The sequence below is a fragment of the Antechinus flavipes genome, chromosome 1 (assembly GCF_016432865.1).
Source record: "Antechinus flavipes isolate AdamAnt ecotype Samford, QLD, Australia chromosome 1, AdamAnt_v2, whole genome shotgun sequence".
NCBI classification, from domain to species: Eukaryota; Metazoa; Chordata; class Mammalia; order Dasyuromorphia; family Dasyuridae; genus Antechinus; species Antechinus flavipes.
In genome coordinates, this window is record NC_067398.1 from 40574521 (window position 1) to 40593127 (window position 18607).

General features: G+C 36.2%; 1 protein-coding gene across 2 annotated transcripts in view; it reads left to right on the top strand.

Annotated features, from left to right (window-relative positions):
* LOC127551357 (contactin-4) overlaps window positions 1–18607 on the top strand; it is a 703767-nt gene that overhangs the window by 319870 nt on the left and 365290 nt on the right. For both annotated transcript variants that reach the window (XM_051981038.1, XM_051981047.1), the window contains exon 3: window positions 13446–13572. In XM_051981038.1, coding sequence (XP_051836998.1) covers window positions 13446–13572 — 127 coding nt within the window. The remainder of the gene's footprint in view (window positions 1–13445; window positions 13573–18607) is intronic.

Sequence of the window (18607 nt, forward strand, 5' to 3'; positions counted from 1 at the left end):
GATAAGCCTATATAACCAGCATTTTTTCTACTGCTATTCATTCAGAATCCTTTTCAGAAATCCTTACACTTTTCTATTTGTGTAAATCAGCATACATCCAGTTTTTCCTTGTGACAGAATGACGCCAAATGCCCAATAATTATATGCAAATTCTATGCTGGTAGCTTTGAAAGGTTATGAATTCACACTTTCAGAAAAGCTTAGATAGGGGATACTTTCAGAGAATTCTATAATTGGGAAAAAATTAGCAATGAGTGGAGTTATGTTATATCTCATCCAGCTGATGAAAAGTAGCTTTCACATACTTTCTCCAAAGTATCAAGAAATAGATACTGACAAAATCATTTAAGTCACTCTAGAAGAGAGTCTTTCTCTCTTTTCTCCAATATATTTCTAGGAAATAGCAAGACAGCTCTGTTTCTTTTTCTATTCTGAAAACAGGCAATCTTGAGGTCTCACTGGAGCAAGAGTTCTCATACTACTTTCCCTCTTTGGAAGATTGGCGAAACCTATTGACCACTTCTCAGAATAAGAGTTGTAAATTCATAGAAAAAAAAATATGCAGTTACAAAGAAAACCAATTCCATAGAAATAAAGTTTTATGTTTGTGTGTGTGTGTGTATATATATATATATATATATTTGTGTGTCTATGTCTATCTTTTCACACTCACATACACATAACAACACACACACACACACACACACAAATACAAACACACATAGATACACACACATATCTATTCATACACCCTGGGTTAAGAACTCCTGACTGACATCTCTGCCATGTAGTAAAAACACTAGTCTGGGTGTTAGGATCCTTAGTTTTGTCTGTTTTTGTACCTGAATTTAAGTCACTTTACTTCTTTGGGAGCTATTTTCACTGTAAAATGAGAGCATAGGACTAAATGGTATTCTAACCACCCTTAACTTAAAGATCACAGTGTCTTCCCATGACCTCAAATTCAATGTGTCATAATGTGAACTGCTCATCTTTCTCTCCAAAAACAAGGCATTTCTTAAAATGACTTTATTTTGAAGACAGTATCCTCCTCCTAGATACCGAAGCTTGTAATCTTAGATAAATTGTTTCTCTTTCCTTTCCTCTTCTTCACAAATAATCAGCTATATGACTTGTTCCTACCTTACCAATTTCTCTAGAAGAAGGGAAAGAAAAAAGGAAGAGAGGGAGGAAAGAAGAAAGGAAGGGAAAGAGGGAGGGAGGGAGGAAGGAAGAGAGGGATAGAGGAAGGAAGGAAGGGATGAGGAGAAAGAAGGAGAAAGGAGGCATTGAAACTCAGTTCTTCTGTATTTTATCCTAAATCACAGGTATTCCTTTGCATTTTTTCTCTCTAACTATATTATATTTGTATGCATGTCTTATCTCCTGAGTTCCTTTAGGGCAGGTACTGTTATTTTTCCTCTGCTTTTCCCCAGGGTCTGGCACTGTGCCCTGAACATAATAGTAACATAATAAATGTTTGTTGAATATTTTTTTGTAATAAAACTGCTATGAGTCAAGGTGTCCTTTGTCCTATAGGGCTAAAGGTTAGGAAAAGCCTCTGTACTGATGCCTTGATCCTTAAATGACAAAAGAGATCATTTCCAAACCAGAAGGAAACAGACATTAAGCTCAATCTGTGGTTACACATTTCTCTTGTCCCACTGAGTTTTTTTTTTTTTTAATGGAAGTATTCAATGCTCACAAAAAGTGTTTAACAAAATACCTGAAATAATAGGTACTGTATATGTTTATTCCCTCTTCTTAAATTTGCCTAATTCTAGATTCATAGAAATACAGTCTATACCACTTCAATATTACTCATATAAGTTTGGTTGGGGCATCTAGGTGATGCAATGGATAGAGCATTGGTCTTGGAATTAGGAAGACTCATATTCCTGAATTCAAATCCAACTTCACTCACTTACTAGCTGAGTGACTCTGGGCAAGTCACTTAACTCTATTTGCCTTAGTTCCTCTTTTATGAAATGATCTGGAAAAGGAAATGGCAAACCACGTTAGTATTTTTGTTAAAAGAAACCCTCAAATAAGGTCACAAAGAATAAAACACAATTAAAACAATAAAACTACAGACCAGATTTTTAATGTGGAAACCATTTGTCACAACTACAAAAAAAAAAAAAAAAGATTCAAAGATATAGCCTTTTCTAATGTCCCCAGTTATTAATTAGCACTTTCTACACCTCTAACAAGAGAAAAAAATTAAAAATCACTAAAATGAAATTACCTTGTGAAATGGGCTTGATCAGGGGGATCCCTTATAATACTGTGACATTTCCCAACCAAAACAAGGAGTTTAGTGTATGTGTGTGTGTGTATGTGTGTCTATATATATAGACACACATACATATATGTATATGTACCTAACTCTTAATACAAGGTTATCCTCCTAAGGACAAGGATGTTTTTTGGTTTTGTTTCTGCCTTTATTCACAGTCTAGCAGAGTTCCTCATATATCATAAGTGGTTAATAAGGATTGTTGGCTGATTTGGTTTTTTTCCCCTTTATGCATATTCTTAGCTGATGGTTGTTTTCCTATTAGTTTCTATCAGTTATGCACTTGCTATCAGTGAAAGTGAACAGTCAGATTTCATCCTGTCCTTTGATATTTGTAAGACTATTAGCTGATCGGCCAGAGTCTGCCCATACTGGAGAAAAGATGTCCCTGCAATAGAAAATTTAAGTCTTGAACTAGATTACTGAGCCCTTTAAATCAATCAGTCAATCACCAGGAATTTAATAAACGCAAACAAATTCTCAGGTACTATGCCAAACATCCAGGGTACAAAGATTAAAAAATAATAATAATAAAACAATCCCTGTCCTCAAGAAACTTACACTCTGTTCTATGAGATGGACATGACATTGCAGACTTAACTCCTAAGAATCTTTCTTGTACAGAAGGATGAAAGCAGTGGTGTACAGAACAGGCAGTTAAAAAAGAGTTCCATGCATCTTTCCAGGAAAGGCATGTGGCAGAACTTTGGCTGGAACCCCTCCCAGCTCCTTGTTTCTCATACCTCCTAGTATATATTGACATGTTCAGTGTGTGCCAAATTAAGAACCCAGAAACAGTTACAGAAAGGCAGAAGGCAGAGTGCTCTAGCTGCCAAAAAGACAGGTGCAAAAGGTTCATGAATATTACTTGAGGAGCTATAGTGCATGTAACATGAAAGGACCGCCTGTAGGCATTCTGTGTTCAGGCAATTTGATGTCAGGAAATGGTTGTAGGGAACAAAGACAGTCACAGAGGAGTTAAGAACGCCAGACGTCTGCCCTGAGAAGGGCTTAAACCAGATGGTCTGTAGGAAAGTGTGAAATTGTGTCTGAGTTTGTGTGTGTGTACACGTATGTATGTGTGTGCATGTAAGTGTGTTAGAGAGAGAGAGAGAAACAGAGACAAAGAATATTAGAGAGAGAGAGAAACAGAGAAACAGAGAGAGTGTGTAGGCAGGCAAGGATGGGGAGGAGCAAATTGAAAACTTTCCTTTAGTTTTGTTCTATTACAAAAAGAGAAATGCTGGTACATGGGAGTAAAAGAGTAAATAAGAAATGAATTTTCCATTTATCTCACAGTTAGAAATGTGATCAATCCTGGAATATTATGGGCTCTTAGTCTAAAACTATAAGGATCCTTTGAGATTATCCAATCCAATCATCTCAGTTGACAGCTGAAGATGCTGCCTTAGTCATTCTGCCTGGGTATATAACTAGGGGCAGGACGCCTTTCATCTCTGGGCCTTAGTTATATAATGAAGGTGCCAAAATAATTGTCCTCTGTGGTCCAACCTAGCTCTCAATCCCATTATCCTATGGAAGTGATGCTAGAAGAGATTAAGTTATTTAAGTGTACAAGGTTATAAAGGATATAAATGGAATGCATTCTACCATTCCAAATATGTCACAAAAGAACAGTCTAAAGACCCCCCCAAATATGTGTGTGTGTGTGTGTACATAATCTATCTGGATCATCTACCACTTCACTTGATAGAGGGAAAAATCAACCAACATTATAACTGTGCACTCAGAGGTCATCCTAAACTTAAGTAGAAAAGAGACAGCATGAGTATTATATGGCCCCCAAGATAACCAAATTCTCTCTTGTATAGGATGTCAAAGTTGTTTTTCTTTTTTTCCACTCTGGGATCAGTTTCAATATTTGTTCAAAGGCAGTAATAATATCTACCTCACAAGGGGCACTAGCAGGAAAAGGGCATAGGAGGTATTGAAGTAAATTCAGGGCACTGAAAAGGGCACTGCTCTATAAATTTACAAAGATGCTATGATGCTGCAGTATTTGTATTTTTGTTCCGTTGACTTTCTGTTGATGTCATTTCTTTTAAGTTTACATTATTTGGAGCACTGATTTCTAGGATGAGGTTTCACCTAAAGTAGTTTTACAGCAATAAAATCACTGGTTTCTGAAGACTGATGAATGCCTTCCTTGTTTACTGGTACCCTATACAACACTTTTTTTTTATTCTGTTCAGGATAGGTCTTTATTAATGTCAGCAAACTGCAGACAATGTAACTCTATTCTTGAAAGCTGTGGGTAAGCCTTTAAGTATGGCTCCCATCTTAGAAACTGAGCAGTAGCCACTTTGAGATTTAGCAGAGTTGTTGAAGTCAGTCAGCCAATTTCCTGGAGGGGGGAAGGTGAGAGGGTGGGCAGGGTTCATAGAGGCTTTGGTTCCATCTTAAAGCAAATAAAAAAGAGGTCCTGAACAGCAGGTATCACTGAACCAATTCATCTAAAAATGACAAATACACCAATTGCTCCATGGGAAAGAAATGGAAGGGAGCTTGTTCAAAACAGAACAATTAAACAATTAATTTCAAACTGTTCAAATGAATTGTCTGTCCATAAAGGATGCTTCGTGTGAAAATGGCACAATTATTCCAGAGAGAGCAGTTATTAAATTATCTTGACCAGTGCTTTGTGTTGCCAATTGTAGAATTAATTATTCACATATTGACTATGACTATTATTTGCATAGTTGTGAAAAAAGTTGATTCCAATGCTGAAAAATGACAAAAGAATAGAGCAAGCACTAAATTATTTGGTTCAGCCTGCTTAGGTTGGTCACTTTTCTTTTGGAAATCCATTTCAGTTTTCCATATTGACTTTTTTGAATAAGAATTGAGGAGTGACCTCATTAAATTCTAATAAGCTATTTCTCAAAATGGCTTAGAGTGTCCCTGGTTTTGTCTCAGATCTCTGCAATTAAAGAAAAATGTGTTTTCAACAGATGTTTATTTTTCTTTTTGATGATGATCCTGCATTTACCCTTCATTGATTTTAAAGAATGTGGAATGAACTCTTTGATATATTATATTTATTCTTTAACACCCTAAAACAAAAGATCAAGATTAAAGGGTAGTACAAACAATTACTCTGAAGTAGTTTATTGGAGTAAATATTGGAGTATTCAACAAGATGCACCAATTTGTCATTGCTCAGCTTGTAACTTCATGTTTCGATGCTATTGTTCAGTCACTTCAAACATGTCTGATTCTTCACGGTCCTATTTGAGGTTTTCTTGGCAAAAATACTGATATGGTTTGTTATTTCCTTCTCTAGCTCTTTTTACAGATGAGAAAACTGAGACAAATAGGGTTAAAGGACTTGCCCAGGGTTTCTTAGCTAATAAATGTCTAAGGTTGGATTTAAATTTAGGAAGATGACTCTTCTTGACTCCAAGTCCTCCATCTACTGAGTCACCTAGTTCTATACAAATAGTAAAATCTTTTTGATAGTGAATCCAGCTAAATTTTAATCTTAAGGAATTTTATATATAAATGTATTTTGAATATTTGCATCCATGCTTAGTTAAGGATTTACCAAACAAAAATGATGATCCCTATAGCATGTTTAACAAAATAAAGAAATAGATTCAGAATAAAAGGCTGCTGATAATATGAAAGTATATATCCTTAGACTAAGGAACCAAATGTTCACAGATAGGCAGGTTGGAATAGTAAATTTATGTTTGGGGATTCCATTAGAATTCTATTGTCAAGGCAGATTAAACATTCACTTTTAATCAAGATTCTCTGAGCTTTATTAATAATATTAGTATTTAGGAGTGTATTAAAAATATGTTTGAATTAAAAGCCTCCTCAATGCAACAGATGTGTGTTGTCTGCCCTTTCCCATTCAGAATAAGGTCTGAAAACAACAAATCGTGTATGAATACCATTAATAAATACACAAAATTTCCCTCAAAGCCATATCTTTTCTTTGTAGTAGCCCATCAATGAATGAACAATTTACTAGATTATTTTATGAAGAGCTCAGAATGGCAAGCTCTCACAAGATGAACAGAAAAAGCAATACAAGAACACTCTCAAGGTCTTTCTTCAGAACTTTAGAATTGATAGTATGACATGGGAGACACAGGCACAGAACTGCTCAGCATGGCATAACCTCACCATAAAAGTACTGTGCTCTATAAGTAAAGAAGAATTGAATTAGCTCAAGAAATGTGAAGAAATGTTCATACAGACTATTTGTGTCTGAATTGTAGTAGAGCATTTTGAGTGTTTATTGGCCTGATTAGTCACAGTCTGATATACTATAACTTGACTAACATAGTGATGTAATTTTGGTATTCTTAAAGAATGAAAGACAACAACCAACTACTTCATTTCATAGAAGATGCCAGTTTTTAATGGTCAAAAGATTTTTCTTGCCTAAAAGGACCCTGACTAATATGGCAAAATGACATTAGTTGGGAACAAATTTATGCAGGGTATGCTTACCATGTTCTAAGGAGTCTGAGAGTTAAAGAGCTAATTGGGAATTGAAGAGATTGGTCAGGGAAATTCATACCAGTCAGGATCAGGGGAGGAATAGCTAAGAGGTATAAACAAGGGAATTTATCCCTATTTCCAAAGAGAATACAGAAAAGAGAGGATTATCAGATGCTGGTATAGGAGAAAGATGGAAGAGGGGAAAGGTAGGGAGTTCTTTCTTAAGAAGGAGAAAAAATCCAATAAATCATAACAAAGTTGATAGATCTAAAATTATTCAAGTTAAGAAATAGTGAAATAGGAGACTCAGAACTCTATTGTCTGTCTTTTAATTAAATGATTTTACTAGAAATTTCAATACGGTATCAATGCAACTAAGTTTACTCATCATGTGTGAATATAGAGTTGTCTTGCGGTCAGAAAAATCTCTGTTTAATCCATCCTCTGATGCATATGGGCTATGTAACCTCTGAGCACATCATTTGTGCTCAGTGCTCCAGGAAATTTTCTAAGATTGTAATTATGAAGAGGAACAGATATGTACAGGAGGAGAAAATCCATCCCCAAGGAGGAGTTCCTTGTACCAGTAAACTCATAAGTCTAATAATAATAATAATAATAATGATGATGATGATGATAATAATAATAATGATAATAAATGATGAACACTTTCAATCCCTTCTCAAGAACTCATCAGTATTCTTCCTCATTTATTTTCATTCACTTTGCCTCATGTGATCATAGTGAATACTTAAATCTTCTAATTCTACTCATCTCCCTCTTTTCCATTTTTAAAAAGGTCTTTTCAGATTTGTTTGCATTCCTTTTACTTTTCTTTTGGCTTTGACAATCACCATTACTATAGATATATGTGGTAAAAGCCAATTGTTCTCTGCTTGGCTCAACCCATATTTTGGATATTTTCTCCAATTGAAGCCACTATAAGTAAGGAAGATCATTAATAATTTGCTGAGCATGAATACAAGGACATCCAAATTGGTAGAGAACTTTGCATTTATATATGTGAAGTTAGTTTGTAGATTATGTTGTAAGTACTTGTATTGTTCAATTTAGAGAAAAGACTGGGAAATATAATGGCAATCTTTAGAACTATCATATGGAAGAAAAATTAAGCAGGTTCCATTTGGACCCACAAGGATTAACCAGGAACAGTGAGGAAAAGTTAAAAAAAAAAAAAGGTAAACTTAGGCTTAATATCAGGAAAAGCCATAGGAAAGTGCAATAGATGGCCAGCAATGTGAGAACTTGGACTTCACTGGAGATCATTAGATATAGAGGCTGGCTCATCATATCTTTGGCCCATAACTAGGATTCTTTATCATGCATGTGTTGTTCTAGATGGCTGTCAGAATTTGTTAAACCTCAAGCTTTTTTGATTCATTTGGGAAATGTAAAATTAAGTCCAAAATGGAAGGGCCTGTTGACATTATGCAAGTCCTACAGATTTAAAGCCCCTTTTCAAGTCTGCTGGAAGCAAGGAACCAAGAAAATTCAAGATAAAATTAGTCATCCACAATTATATTTTCAAAATATCCATTTACTTAACAAAATAAAATGCTCTCTTTAAAAGTACTTCTTCCTTCTTTCCTTCTTTTCTTCCTCCCTCCCTTTCTCTCTCCCTTCCTTTTTCTTCTTCCTTCCTTCTTTCTTTCTTCCCTCCTTCTTCCCTCCCCCTTCCCTTCCCCCTTTTTTTTCTTCCTTCCTCCCTTCCTCCCCTTCCTTTTTCTCTCTCTAGAATTTGTGTATCTGTATGATCATTATCAAGTCATTGTTTTTCTGCTCCTAAAATCCTTCATCATTGCAAAATTATTTCCTAAGTGGAGACTATTTTCATTTCCATGAGTCTATTTTTGTATTTCCAGGATCTGGCATTACCTACAATTCAGGCCTCATTATGTGTGACATAATGCATGATGGCAACAGCTTTATGATTTCCTGAACTGGAGAATAAAGCAGTGGGATGAGAAAAATGCATTTCCTCTTTGGATTCTCTTTCAGCGCATCCTAAGATATGCGAAGGTGTCACTAGACAATTCAGCTTCTTGCTGTTTAAAATGCTTGTTTTTCTTGGGTTAACGGGAAGAAAGGGGAAGGCAAGGACAAATGAAAGAAACTTTTTTTCTCTAAGCAAGCAAACATGTCTCCTTCTGTGCTTTGCCTGTTGCTCTATTCTATATCCCAGTCAAATAGATTATTAGGCAAAATGATGTGTGTTTTCTGCTAGTTTTACATATAATATTAATGTAATACCTTTGTATGATCCTTGATGTTTCCTTTATAAATACTAATAATGCTCAATTGTATTTGCCATGATAATATGACATCTACCTAGTCATCATTGTTGAAAGTGGCAATTCTATTTCAGAAGGATATTTCTCACATTCAACCACTCCACTAAAAGAATATTTCATTTACATCTGGTTCACTGTAGGAGATTGCATATGCATTCTGTGAGTTGTCTTTATCCATACAGATTTTGCTGACCTAACAGTTTTACCCCCCCACATACACACACCTTTCCTTGATTAGGAAGGTAGAGGAGAAGGCTCTCAGCCAGCCTATGACCCAATGGATGCTGCTGTGTGCTCCTCTCAGGGCACTGCAGTGGCAGGATGAGTTATTGCTCGCCCTATAGGGAGTCTCCTCTTGAGCCAAATGCAATGGTGGGGTAATGGGAGGGTGTGAGATGACAAATAAGTCTGACACTGAGATCATACCCAAGAGATTCGGGTTGGCAAGATAACTTTATTTTGTATGCCCTTAAAGGTCTTCTTTTGCTATCTACTTAGAGTTCCCTTGGTATCGATGGAAGGGCACATTTTGGGTGTGGTCATGAAACCTCGGGGTTACATCTTTACATAACTGTCAGCATGCTATCTCAAAAGCTTTCATCTGTATAGGATGCAGCAGTCCAAAATTGTCCAAAATATTCTGCACAGCCGTATCTCCACGCTTTTCTGTGATTAAACACTTTCCACCTTATGTTGCTCTTGATTTAGCAGTGTCTACAATGGTATTTGAGAGTTAACTTTCAGGCTTGAGGTTGTTGGCATTCAGGCTCCCACTCAGACTATAGCTGTTTAATCAGGCAAACTAGCTAATGCTATCGGTAAAGTGTCTGCAAACCACAGTCCCAGATATTTTGCTTGTGTCTCAGTGAGTCATAGCTACCATTAGGTTTTAAATACCTTCACAACCCTCAAGGGCAACACCTGGGAACACCATAGCAATTACATATAAAATTGAATCTAGCATGTTTACTTTTTGGAGATGAAAATGCAATATTGCATTTTTGTCCTTTTCCCCCTCAATTTGCAACAGATGGAAAATTTTCCAGCACACTGGATGGGCATTGTTCTTAAGCACAGATAGGATAAGACATATGTGAGCCTTAGGCAAGGTTTGAGCCCCAGTGTATTCCTGGCCACCAGAGGCATTGAACCTTCACTGTATAGACACATGCAATTTGCCTGAGCACAAAAGTAATGCTTACTGTATGTGCAAAGCAGTTTGTAGCCTATATACATATACATGTGTATAGCATGTATACATATATACATGCATATATACATATATGTGTGTGTGTAATATATATATATAGAGAGAGAGAGAGAGAAAGAAAGAGAGAGAGAGAGATGTATTATTGGTGTTCAGTTATTTCAGATATATCTGACTTTTCATGACCCCATTTGAGGTTTTCTTGGCAAAGATACTGCAGTGGTTTTCCATTTCTTTTTCCAGCTCATTTTACAGACAAGGAAACTGAAGCAAACAGGGTTAAGTGACTTGCTTAAAATCACATAGCTTGTGTCTGAAAGCCATATTTGAATTCAGGTCTTCTTGAATCTAGGCTCAGTGCTTTATCCATTATACTACCCAGCTTCTCATCTGTGTGTATGTATGTATATGTGTATGTGTGTATATGTATATAAGTACATGTATATTATGTGTTTGTGTATGTGTATATAGGTCTATAAACAAATTATCCTTTATTGCTCTCATGGGAAGCTTGCCCAACATATAGTACCATAGATATTCTACACTTCACAGAATCAAAAAACTTTTTGGATAGTGTAAAGGATGCCAGATGCTAATGAGTCCAACTTTTACCTGAATAGGATTCACCACTAAGTGACCCACCAGCCTTTGCTTGGAGGCCTCCACTGATGGGGATAATCACTCCCTAGAAAGGGGGCTCCTTCACCTTTTGCACAACTCATCATCCTATTGAATAGCTTCTAGTTCCTTCAACATGCTTATGCTCATCCTGACAACTGCAGTCTTTACTCTCTCTCCACTCCATTGTAATGGGCAAACACAAAAGATCAAGGATAGCTTGTGTCTCTGACATTAATTTGAAGAAACTGGGGATGTTCTGTTTGGCAAGAGCAGATTTGAGATTGGGGGAATGGAGATGACATGTCATGAAGAAGAGAGATTAGACATATTCTCTTTGGTCTCAATAGGCAGAACTAAATCATTGAGTGGAAGCTATAAAGATTTATAGGAGATTTAGGTTTAGTGTCAGAAAAGAATAAACTTCCTAGGGATTGGAGTTAGCCATACTTACAATGGCTATCTTGGGGATGAATAGATTTCCCCACATTAGAAGCTTCTAAGCAGAAGCTGAATGACTAATAAAAGGTATGTTGTAGTAGGAATTCTTTTTTTTTTTTCTTTTGGAATAGATTAGAATAGGTGACTGCTAACTTACCTTCCAAGACTGAATAATGGAGTTCTATAATTTGTGTAAAATCTATTCAACTTAACAATTCTTTTCTGAATTGGAGTTAATAGTCATATAGCTAGTAAGTTTCTGGTACCAGTTTTGAATTCAGATCTTTCTGACTCCAGACTTGAGCTTCTATTTACTGTGTTACGTAACTGCCCTTTTGATAGTTGTACAAAATGGGATTTTTTCTTGTACCATCCCACCAGCACTCGTAGATATTTTAAAAGCTTTAAGAAATAGAAAGGAATTCATCTTTAGAGGGAAAAAAAGGTTGTCTCTTTGATTTTGAAAATTAAAAAGTAATGATATCTGTGTACTCTACCTAGAGATGTAATCTTTCCAAAGCCTCTGTTCTGTTTGGAATTTGTGAGCCCCAAAACCCCTGCATGAGAGATCATGGATTTCCTTACACAGGAATTGAATAAAATGGCTTCTTTTGTGGCAATAACAATTTAAAGCATTAAGGTTAGTTAACCAACAGAAAATCAACACTTTAGAGAATCTCTGTTATTTATAATTCAATACTTCCAAGAATTTTGATTTTATCAGTAGATAATCCCTCCCTTGATGCAAGTCTCAGTTCCTGTCCATCATTGTAAAAATTTTTCAAGTTGCTGTTGTCAAAAGTATTCAGTATCTGGCAGACTACCTTCTGGAGATAGGTCTTTCTGACCTTGACCTTGCTAAACTCATTTTTGGATGACAGATATAAAATCCATCACTAAGCATATCCTCAGAACCTTTTAAACTTGATAATGAGTTTAGATCTAGAACTGGAAGAGACCTGAGGGATCATCACATCCAGTCTCCTAATTTTAGAGATGGGAAAACTGAAGCCAAGAAAACTTAAATATCTTATACATGATCATACTCGGAGATTATTTTTATAACCCAAGTCCACTGATTCCAAAGCAGCACTTTTTTTTTCTCTATGCCACACAATTTCCCAAATTTTAATTTCTGAGTATGCATATCCTCAAAGAAGACGACACAATAAATCATCCAGGTGTGATTTTAATGAAGGTTGCAATTTATTCTGAATGGAACATAGCATTGTTTTTTTTATTATTAAAATGTAGAACAACTACATTGAAAAGAAGTATAAATATTAAATTACACATTCCCATTTCGCTATGTGTTGGTCACAACAGCATATGTGCTTTGGGCTACAACCTTGAGCCTTGAAACCGCATATACTCACACTACACTTCCAAGAAATCCTTTACCCAATTTCAGAGTCTCCAAATGGAGAGTTGCATTTGAAGAAGGAAGAGTTATAAGGTGTTTGAGAGAAAGAATTGCTTGCAAATAACTTGAGCATACATGTATGAAAGTCAAGTCAAAGAATATCAGTGAATAAAAAAGCTATATAACTCCTTTAAAGGAAGAGACAGCAATAGGAAAAAAAAAATCTTTCTTCTGTGAATAATGGGAAAAAAAAAACTTGCTGAAGAATAATTTGAAGTTGAGCTTTGGGCACAGGGTCCTTTTCCTCTTGAGTGTTTTTTTAACAAAGAACAGGAGAGATGAAAGAAATGAATAATGCTATGCTTAATGGGCAAAGGTGAAATACATTTGCAGGACAAAATAGAGTTATCCACAGTTCTCATTTTCCTCAACTATACAATGAGAATAATAACAAAAGTTACCTTTCAAGATTGTTTTGAGAATCAATTGAAATAATATTTGTGAAATTCCTGATCCGTGCCTGACACATAGTAGGCACTGTATAAATGCTTATTTAACTTCCCCTCTCTTTTCCCATGATTATCTCACAATCTCATCTGGATGATTCCTCAACAGACTGCTTCTTATCAAGTGGCTAAGACAGCCTGTGTGATTTTGATGCTTATTTCCCCGTTTCATTTAAATTCAAATTGGGGCTTCACTCTTTGGTATTTTCTCTTCTAATTTCAGATGACAATACACTGCACGGACCAATTTTCATCCACGAACCAAGCCATGTGATGTTCCCATTGGATTCAGAGGAGAAGAAAGTGAAATTGAATTGTGAAGTTAAGGGGAATCCCAAACCACTTATCAGGTTTGTTGAGTTTAAAGCTAAGGTTACCAGTTTGTCTTCTTACCGTATAAAATATTTATCGACCACTTAGAATATATACGAATATTATACTTGTATATTTATATAATATATTACAATGAACATAAATATTCACATCTAGTATTTATCACCTATAATGTGTAAGATATATATTTAAACAAGATGAAAATATACAAATTATATGATGAATAAATGTATACTTATACACATAAAAATCAGGTGTATGCAAATCTATATATGCACATGTACACACACAGATTACTTACAGATAATGGATACATATATAGAAAAAGATGTATCTTATACAAGATATCCCAAAAGTCTTAGCGCATTCAAAGTTATTAAAACTTGAATTGTACCAAGACTTTTGGGACCACCTATAGTCAGGTATATGCATGGCTCTGTGTGTGTGTGTGTGTTCATGCATTATTTCAGCAGTATAGAAAGTTGTGGTGGACTACCAGATGGGTAAGTTTTAGTCTTGAAGAGTTGCTTGTGGAAAATCAAAAGATGAGTCAATCACTGAACAATAAGTAAACATTGATTAAGCACTCACTATGTATCAAATACTGTGCTAGAATCTGAAGATACAATAGCAATAAAAGTAATCCCAGAAAGGAGATAAATTAGATACATAATCACTTAAAATTATTATCCACATAAGAAAGACCAAGTAGAAAAAGAATAACTATTGTCCAGACTATGATCTGCAATTGAATGAACAACCCAGAACTGGGAGAGAGACAGACAGACAGACAGATACAGAGACAGAAACTGAAACCAAGACTCAAAGATAGAGACAAAGAGAAACAACTAAACAGAGAAAGGGAAGAGGAAAGGGAAGAGAGGGGAAGGGAGAAGAGAAGAGAGGAGAGAAGAGGAGAGAGAGAATCTTGTACAGATATAGATAGGCAATAATCTAGCTCCAGATTTGGAGAGAGTCATCATCATCATCATCATAGGTTTAGAGCTAGAAAGGATCTCAGTAGCCATATAATACAATTGCCTCATTTCATAGATGAAGACACAGACCCAAAGAGATTCAAATCCAAGTGTTCTGTCTCCAGATATGCTCACCATTCTGCTTCTAAGTGGAAAAGAAAAGTAGATTGTCTTTGGGAAGTTGCACAGTACTTTTAATGACTACAAGCTTCTCTTTGAAATAAAATCCTATTTTTACATCTTATATTCTTGTGGTGATTCTACATGACTGGGAGTTGGGGAATGCCAGTCTGAAGAATCAAAGTTGTGAGATATATGGTGGATATGAGTGAATTGCAGAAAATTTCCAATTAATAATTGTTCTGAGGCCTTGTAAAGTATCTCACCACAGATTGGGGAAAAAAAAGATGACCTGTTCACGTAACAAGAGCAAGGTTTGACCTGAGAGGTCCACAGCTACCCACATTATGTAAGAGATCTAAAGGGAAGCTTGTGCTATGTTGGCTGGGACCCCTGTGGAGAACTTTTAGAAATAGGGAAAATGATATTATGTAATAAATATAATAATATAAATAAAAAGGAAAAGAGTCACAGGCGATACATAGGAGTAGGTTAAGTTGGAATCTGTTCTTTGGGAGTAGGTCCCCATGCCGAGATGACTCAGATTTATCAAAGTATCAAGGAAGTTATGATGGGGAGATTGCTGCTCCTCTTGAGGAGATCTAGTTCAACCTATACCACAAACTTTGGTTTGTATCTGTCTCTATGTCTTTGACCTGGCTATCCCCCATGTCTAAAATGTTTTCTTACCCAACTCCATGATTTAGGATTTTTTGTTTCTTTCAAGAATCTCTTCAGATATTAACTTCTGCAGAAGGTCTTTCCCAGTCTCCCTTCACCCCCTTTTCCTCCTCAGCTGCAAAAAGTATAGAGTTTTTAATATGGATATTTTTCTATTTGAATGTATGCTCTGTGAAGGTAAGAAATCCAGTGTTTTTTTTTTCTTTTAAATGTCCAGCACTTAACATAGAAAGTTATAATGATACAGACTGGACAAAGATACTAGAGTAATGCAGGTTGCTACCTTCTCTGCAATATAGGTCATTTGCCTAGAATTCTAAAAGGTTAGATGGCTTTCTTAGATACCCTGGTTCACAATCTACTATGCCATACTGCTCCTAGCATATTATAAGCTGTTCAGTAATGTTTATTGATTTAAAGCGAAACAGCAATCTCTCCTACCAATGCTAAAAGGGACCTTAGATACCATCATGTCTAACCCTTTATTTTAAAAATGAGAAAATTGAGGGACAAAAATGCTAAATGATTGGCTCAGAGTCACATCACAGATAAGTGTCAGGAGTGATATTTGAACCCAGTTCTTCCAAACTCCCAATCTAATGCTCTATCCACTATTCCAGCTATAGTCATATGATCATTTGTTTGTGGAAAGTTCTTGATTCCTACTTACTTGGTGTGAACAAAAAGCAAAACTGAACTACAGAGGATTGCTAGTTATTTCCCTGATCTGGATATGTCTCTGTGTGTCCCATAGGATCCACCCATAGGAAAGTAACCAGAAAATCATTGCATTATTTCTAAATGTCCCTAACCCTGTTCAATGGGGTGTTGTAGCTATATTTGTTACCACCCTGTTGGTTGGGGGCAGATTTCTGGAACAGGCATATCTTTAATGTAAAGGTATTTCTGAAACTGAGCCTTTGCGAGGACACTCATCTGACATTCTCTCCCATCAATGTGGGAAAATTCCATGCCCTTGTTCAAAAAGGACCCCTTTCTCTTTGGGAGAAAATACAAACCACCTGGCCTTGAAAACCCTTCCTAGTATGAAGGGCTGCTTCTCCAGGTTGATAAGGTGTTATTCCTTGTCATATACTCTATGTCCTAGCTAAACTGACCTACTTGATCTTCCTCATTTTTAACAACTCCTGTCCCATCTCTGCCTTTTTCATGCCATCACACAGACCTGGAATGTCCTCATCTCTGCCTCAAAGAATCCCTTACTTTCTTCCCCTTCAACACAAGGCCTTTCCTGATCCTCACAGTTATTAGTGCTCCATTTCCCCTAAGTATTTGTATGTATGTTACTATATGTGTGTGTGTATATATATATGTTATTTATCTCAAAAAAAGAATGTAAACTCTTTGAGGGCACTTTCATTTTCATGTTTTCATTTTTTATCACCAGGATTTATCAAATCAATCAGCTTATAATATTGTTTATTATACTGGAAAAACCTAAATAAGTTAATATAACAATTATCCTTCATTCTCAATGTAATACCAAGATGTATCATTGGCTCCTGTATTCTAGAAAACTTCCTCCATTGGGAAGGTTAACTTCTGATCATATCAACACAGAATACATTTTCTTAATTAGACTGTGTAACCAGTGTACTTAATCCCCTTGAGCTTCAATTTCTGAACCTCTAAAAAGGAAAGGATTAAACTGGGTGATCTTTAATGTCTCTTCCTGTTCTGGCCCTGTGATTTTTTGATAGTATAAAGTCACTTCATTTTTCAAAATTAAGAAAAAGTTGTTGAAGCCTTCCTAACACTGGCAAAAATATAGATGCTTTCTGTGTTTGTATATAGAGAAAGCTCATTCCCAGATCTATAGAATCATCTTCATCTTTTCATGCTTTAAAGGTAAAAGAAAATAAAATACATGATGGGGGAAATGATCTACTTGAAGTTGACACTCTCTAGATGCCTTTCTCCAATTCTCCAGTAGTGCCCTTTAGTTAACAGTACTGTGACAACTTAGCATTATTCAATAGTAGGACTTTACCTTATTTAACAGGAAGAATATAATGTAAAGGCTATTATTTCTTTAAGGCCCACCAGGAAGAAAGTCAAGAAAGAAAACTTTTGATGAAATGCACCCAGAAAGGTGAACCGAGGAACCTGGGGCTTTTCATTCATTACTCCACTGCTGATTTTCTCCTATAGATTTTATAGAAGGAATGTTGGTGTCTGTATGAACTTTTTTAAAAATGTAAAAATTATCCTGGGGAAGGCAAAGATCATGGAAAAAGAATGGAGGATGTAGTTTATCCTGTATCAGTGTCTTTCTTCCCTCAGCATTTCAGTCTTCTGGTTGACTTTGAGAAGGGAAGGAAGGCACTGCTAGAACAGAGCCCAAGGTTATCTACTCGGCAGGGTTCTACAGTCAGGCTTCCTCTGCAGACACCCCATCTGACCCTTCTATATTGTACTCTTCTCTCCATTGAGCTTCCCTTTCCATTGTTCCTATCCCCTTGATTTTAAAAAGGGTTGACCCAAGGCCAGGGAAGATGAAGCAGTTCTGAGTCACCAACGTGCCAGACAGCAATAGCATCCCTGAGGATGTGTGACATCACTCACCCAGTCTCTACATGGACCCTTCAGGGAGAGAGACTCCAAGTCCTTAGCTGAAGTTTGAGCTCCATGGTATATCCACTTTCCTCTGTGACATCGGCACCCAACTGAACCTGGAAACAAAAAGCTCAAATCAGCCAGGTTTTTTTTCATTGAGTCAAGTTAAAATAGTTTATAGAGAGAGAGGGGTCCAACTGGCAGCAATTCCTCTCTTCTAAGAACATTTCTGTCTGTATCTAGAACTTCACAAAAAAGACTCCCATGAAGCCTGACCCCAACTGTGTGTGGGTTCCCCAGGAGACTGATGAATCTGCCCATGCATTCTGTTAGCATGTCATGGCTGGAGGGCATCTCCACCTGTGCCATCATATCTGCATTGTTTCTGAAGTGCTGGTGCCCATGAAGCATAATACAGACTGCAAAGAAAGTAGGCAATTTTTCAAGAGGTTGTTGGGTTGTGTTGGTTTTTTTTTTTTAATTCTCAAATAAGAAACTGAATTTAGGGCATGTTAAAATGAACAGAGATTGCATTGTCATAGAAGAACTTGCAAGGTTTTGTACTAGAGAATTACACAGAAAACAATTTTTCTCCAAATATAATTCTCTTTACTATTTACATATAAAAATAGTTCTTTGCTATTTGTATATAAAACAATCAAGCAGATCAAAAACGCCTTCTACATACCATTTTCTA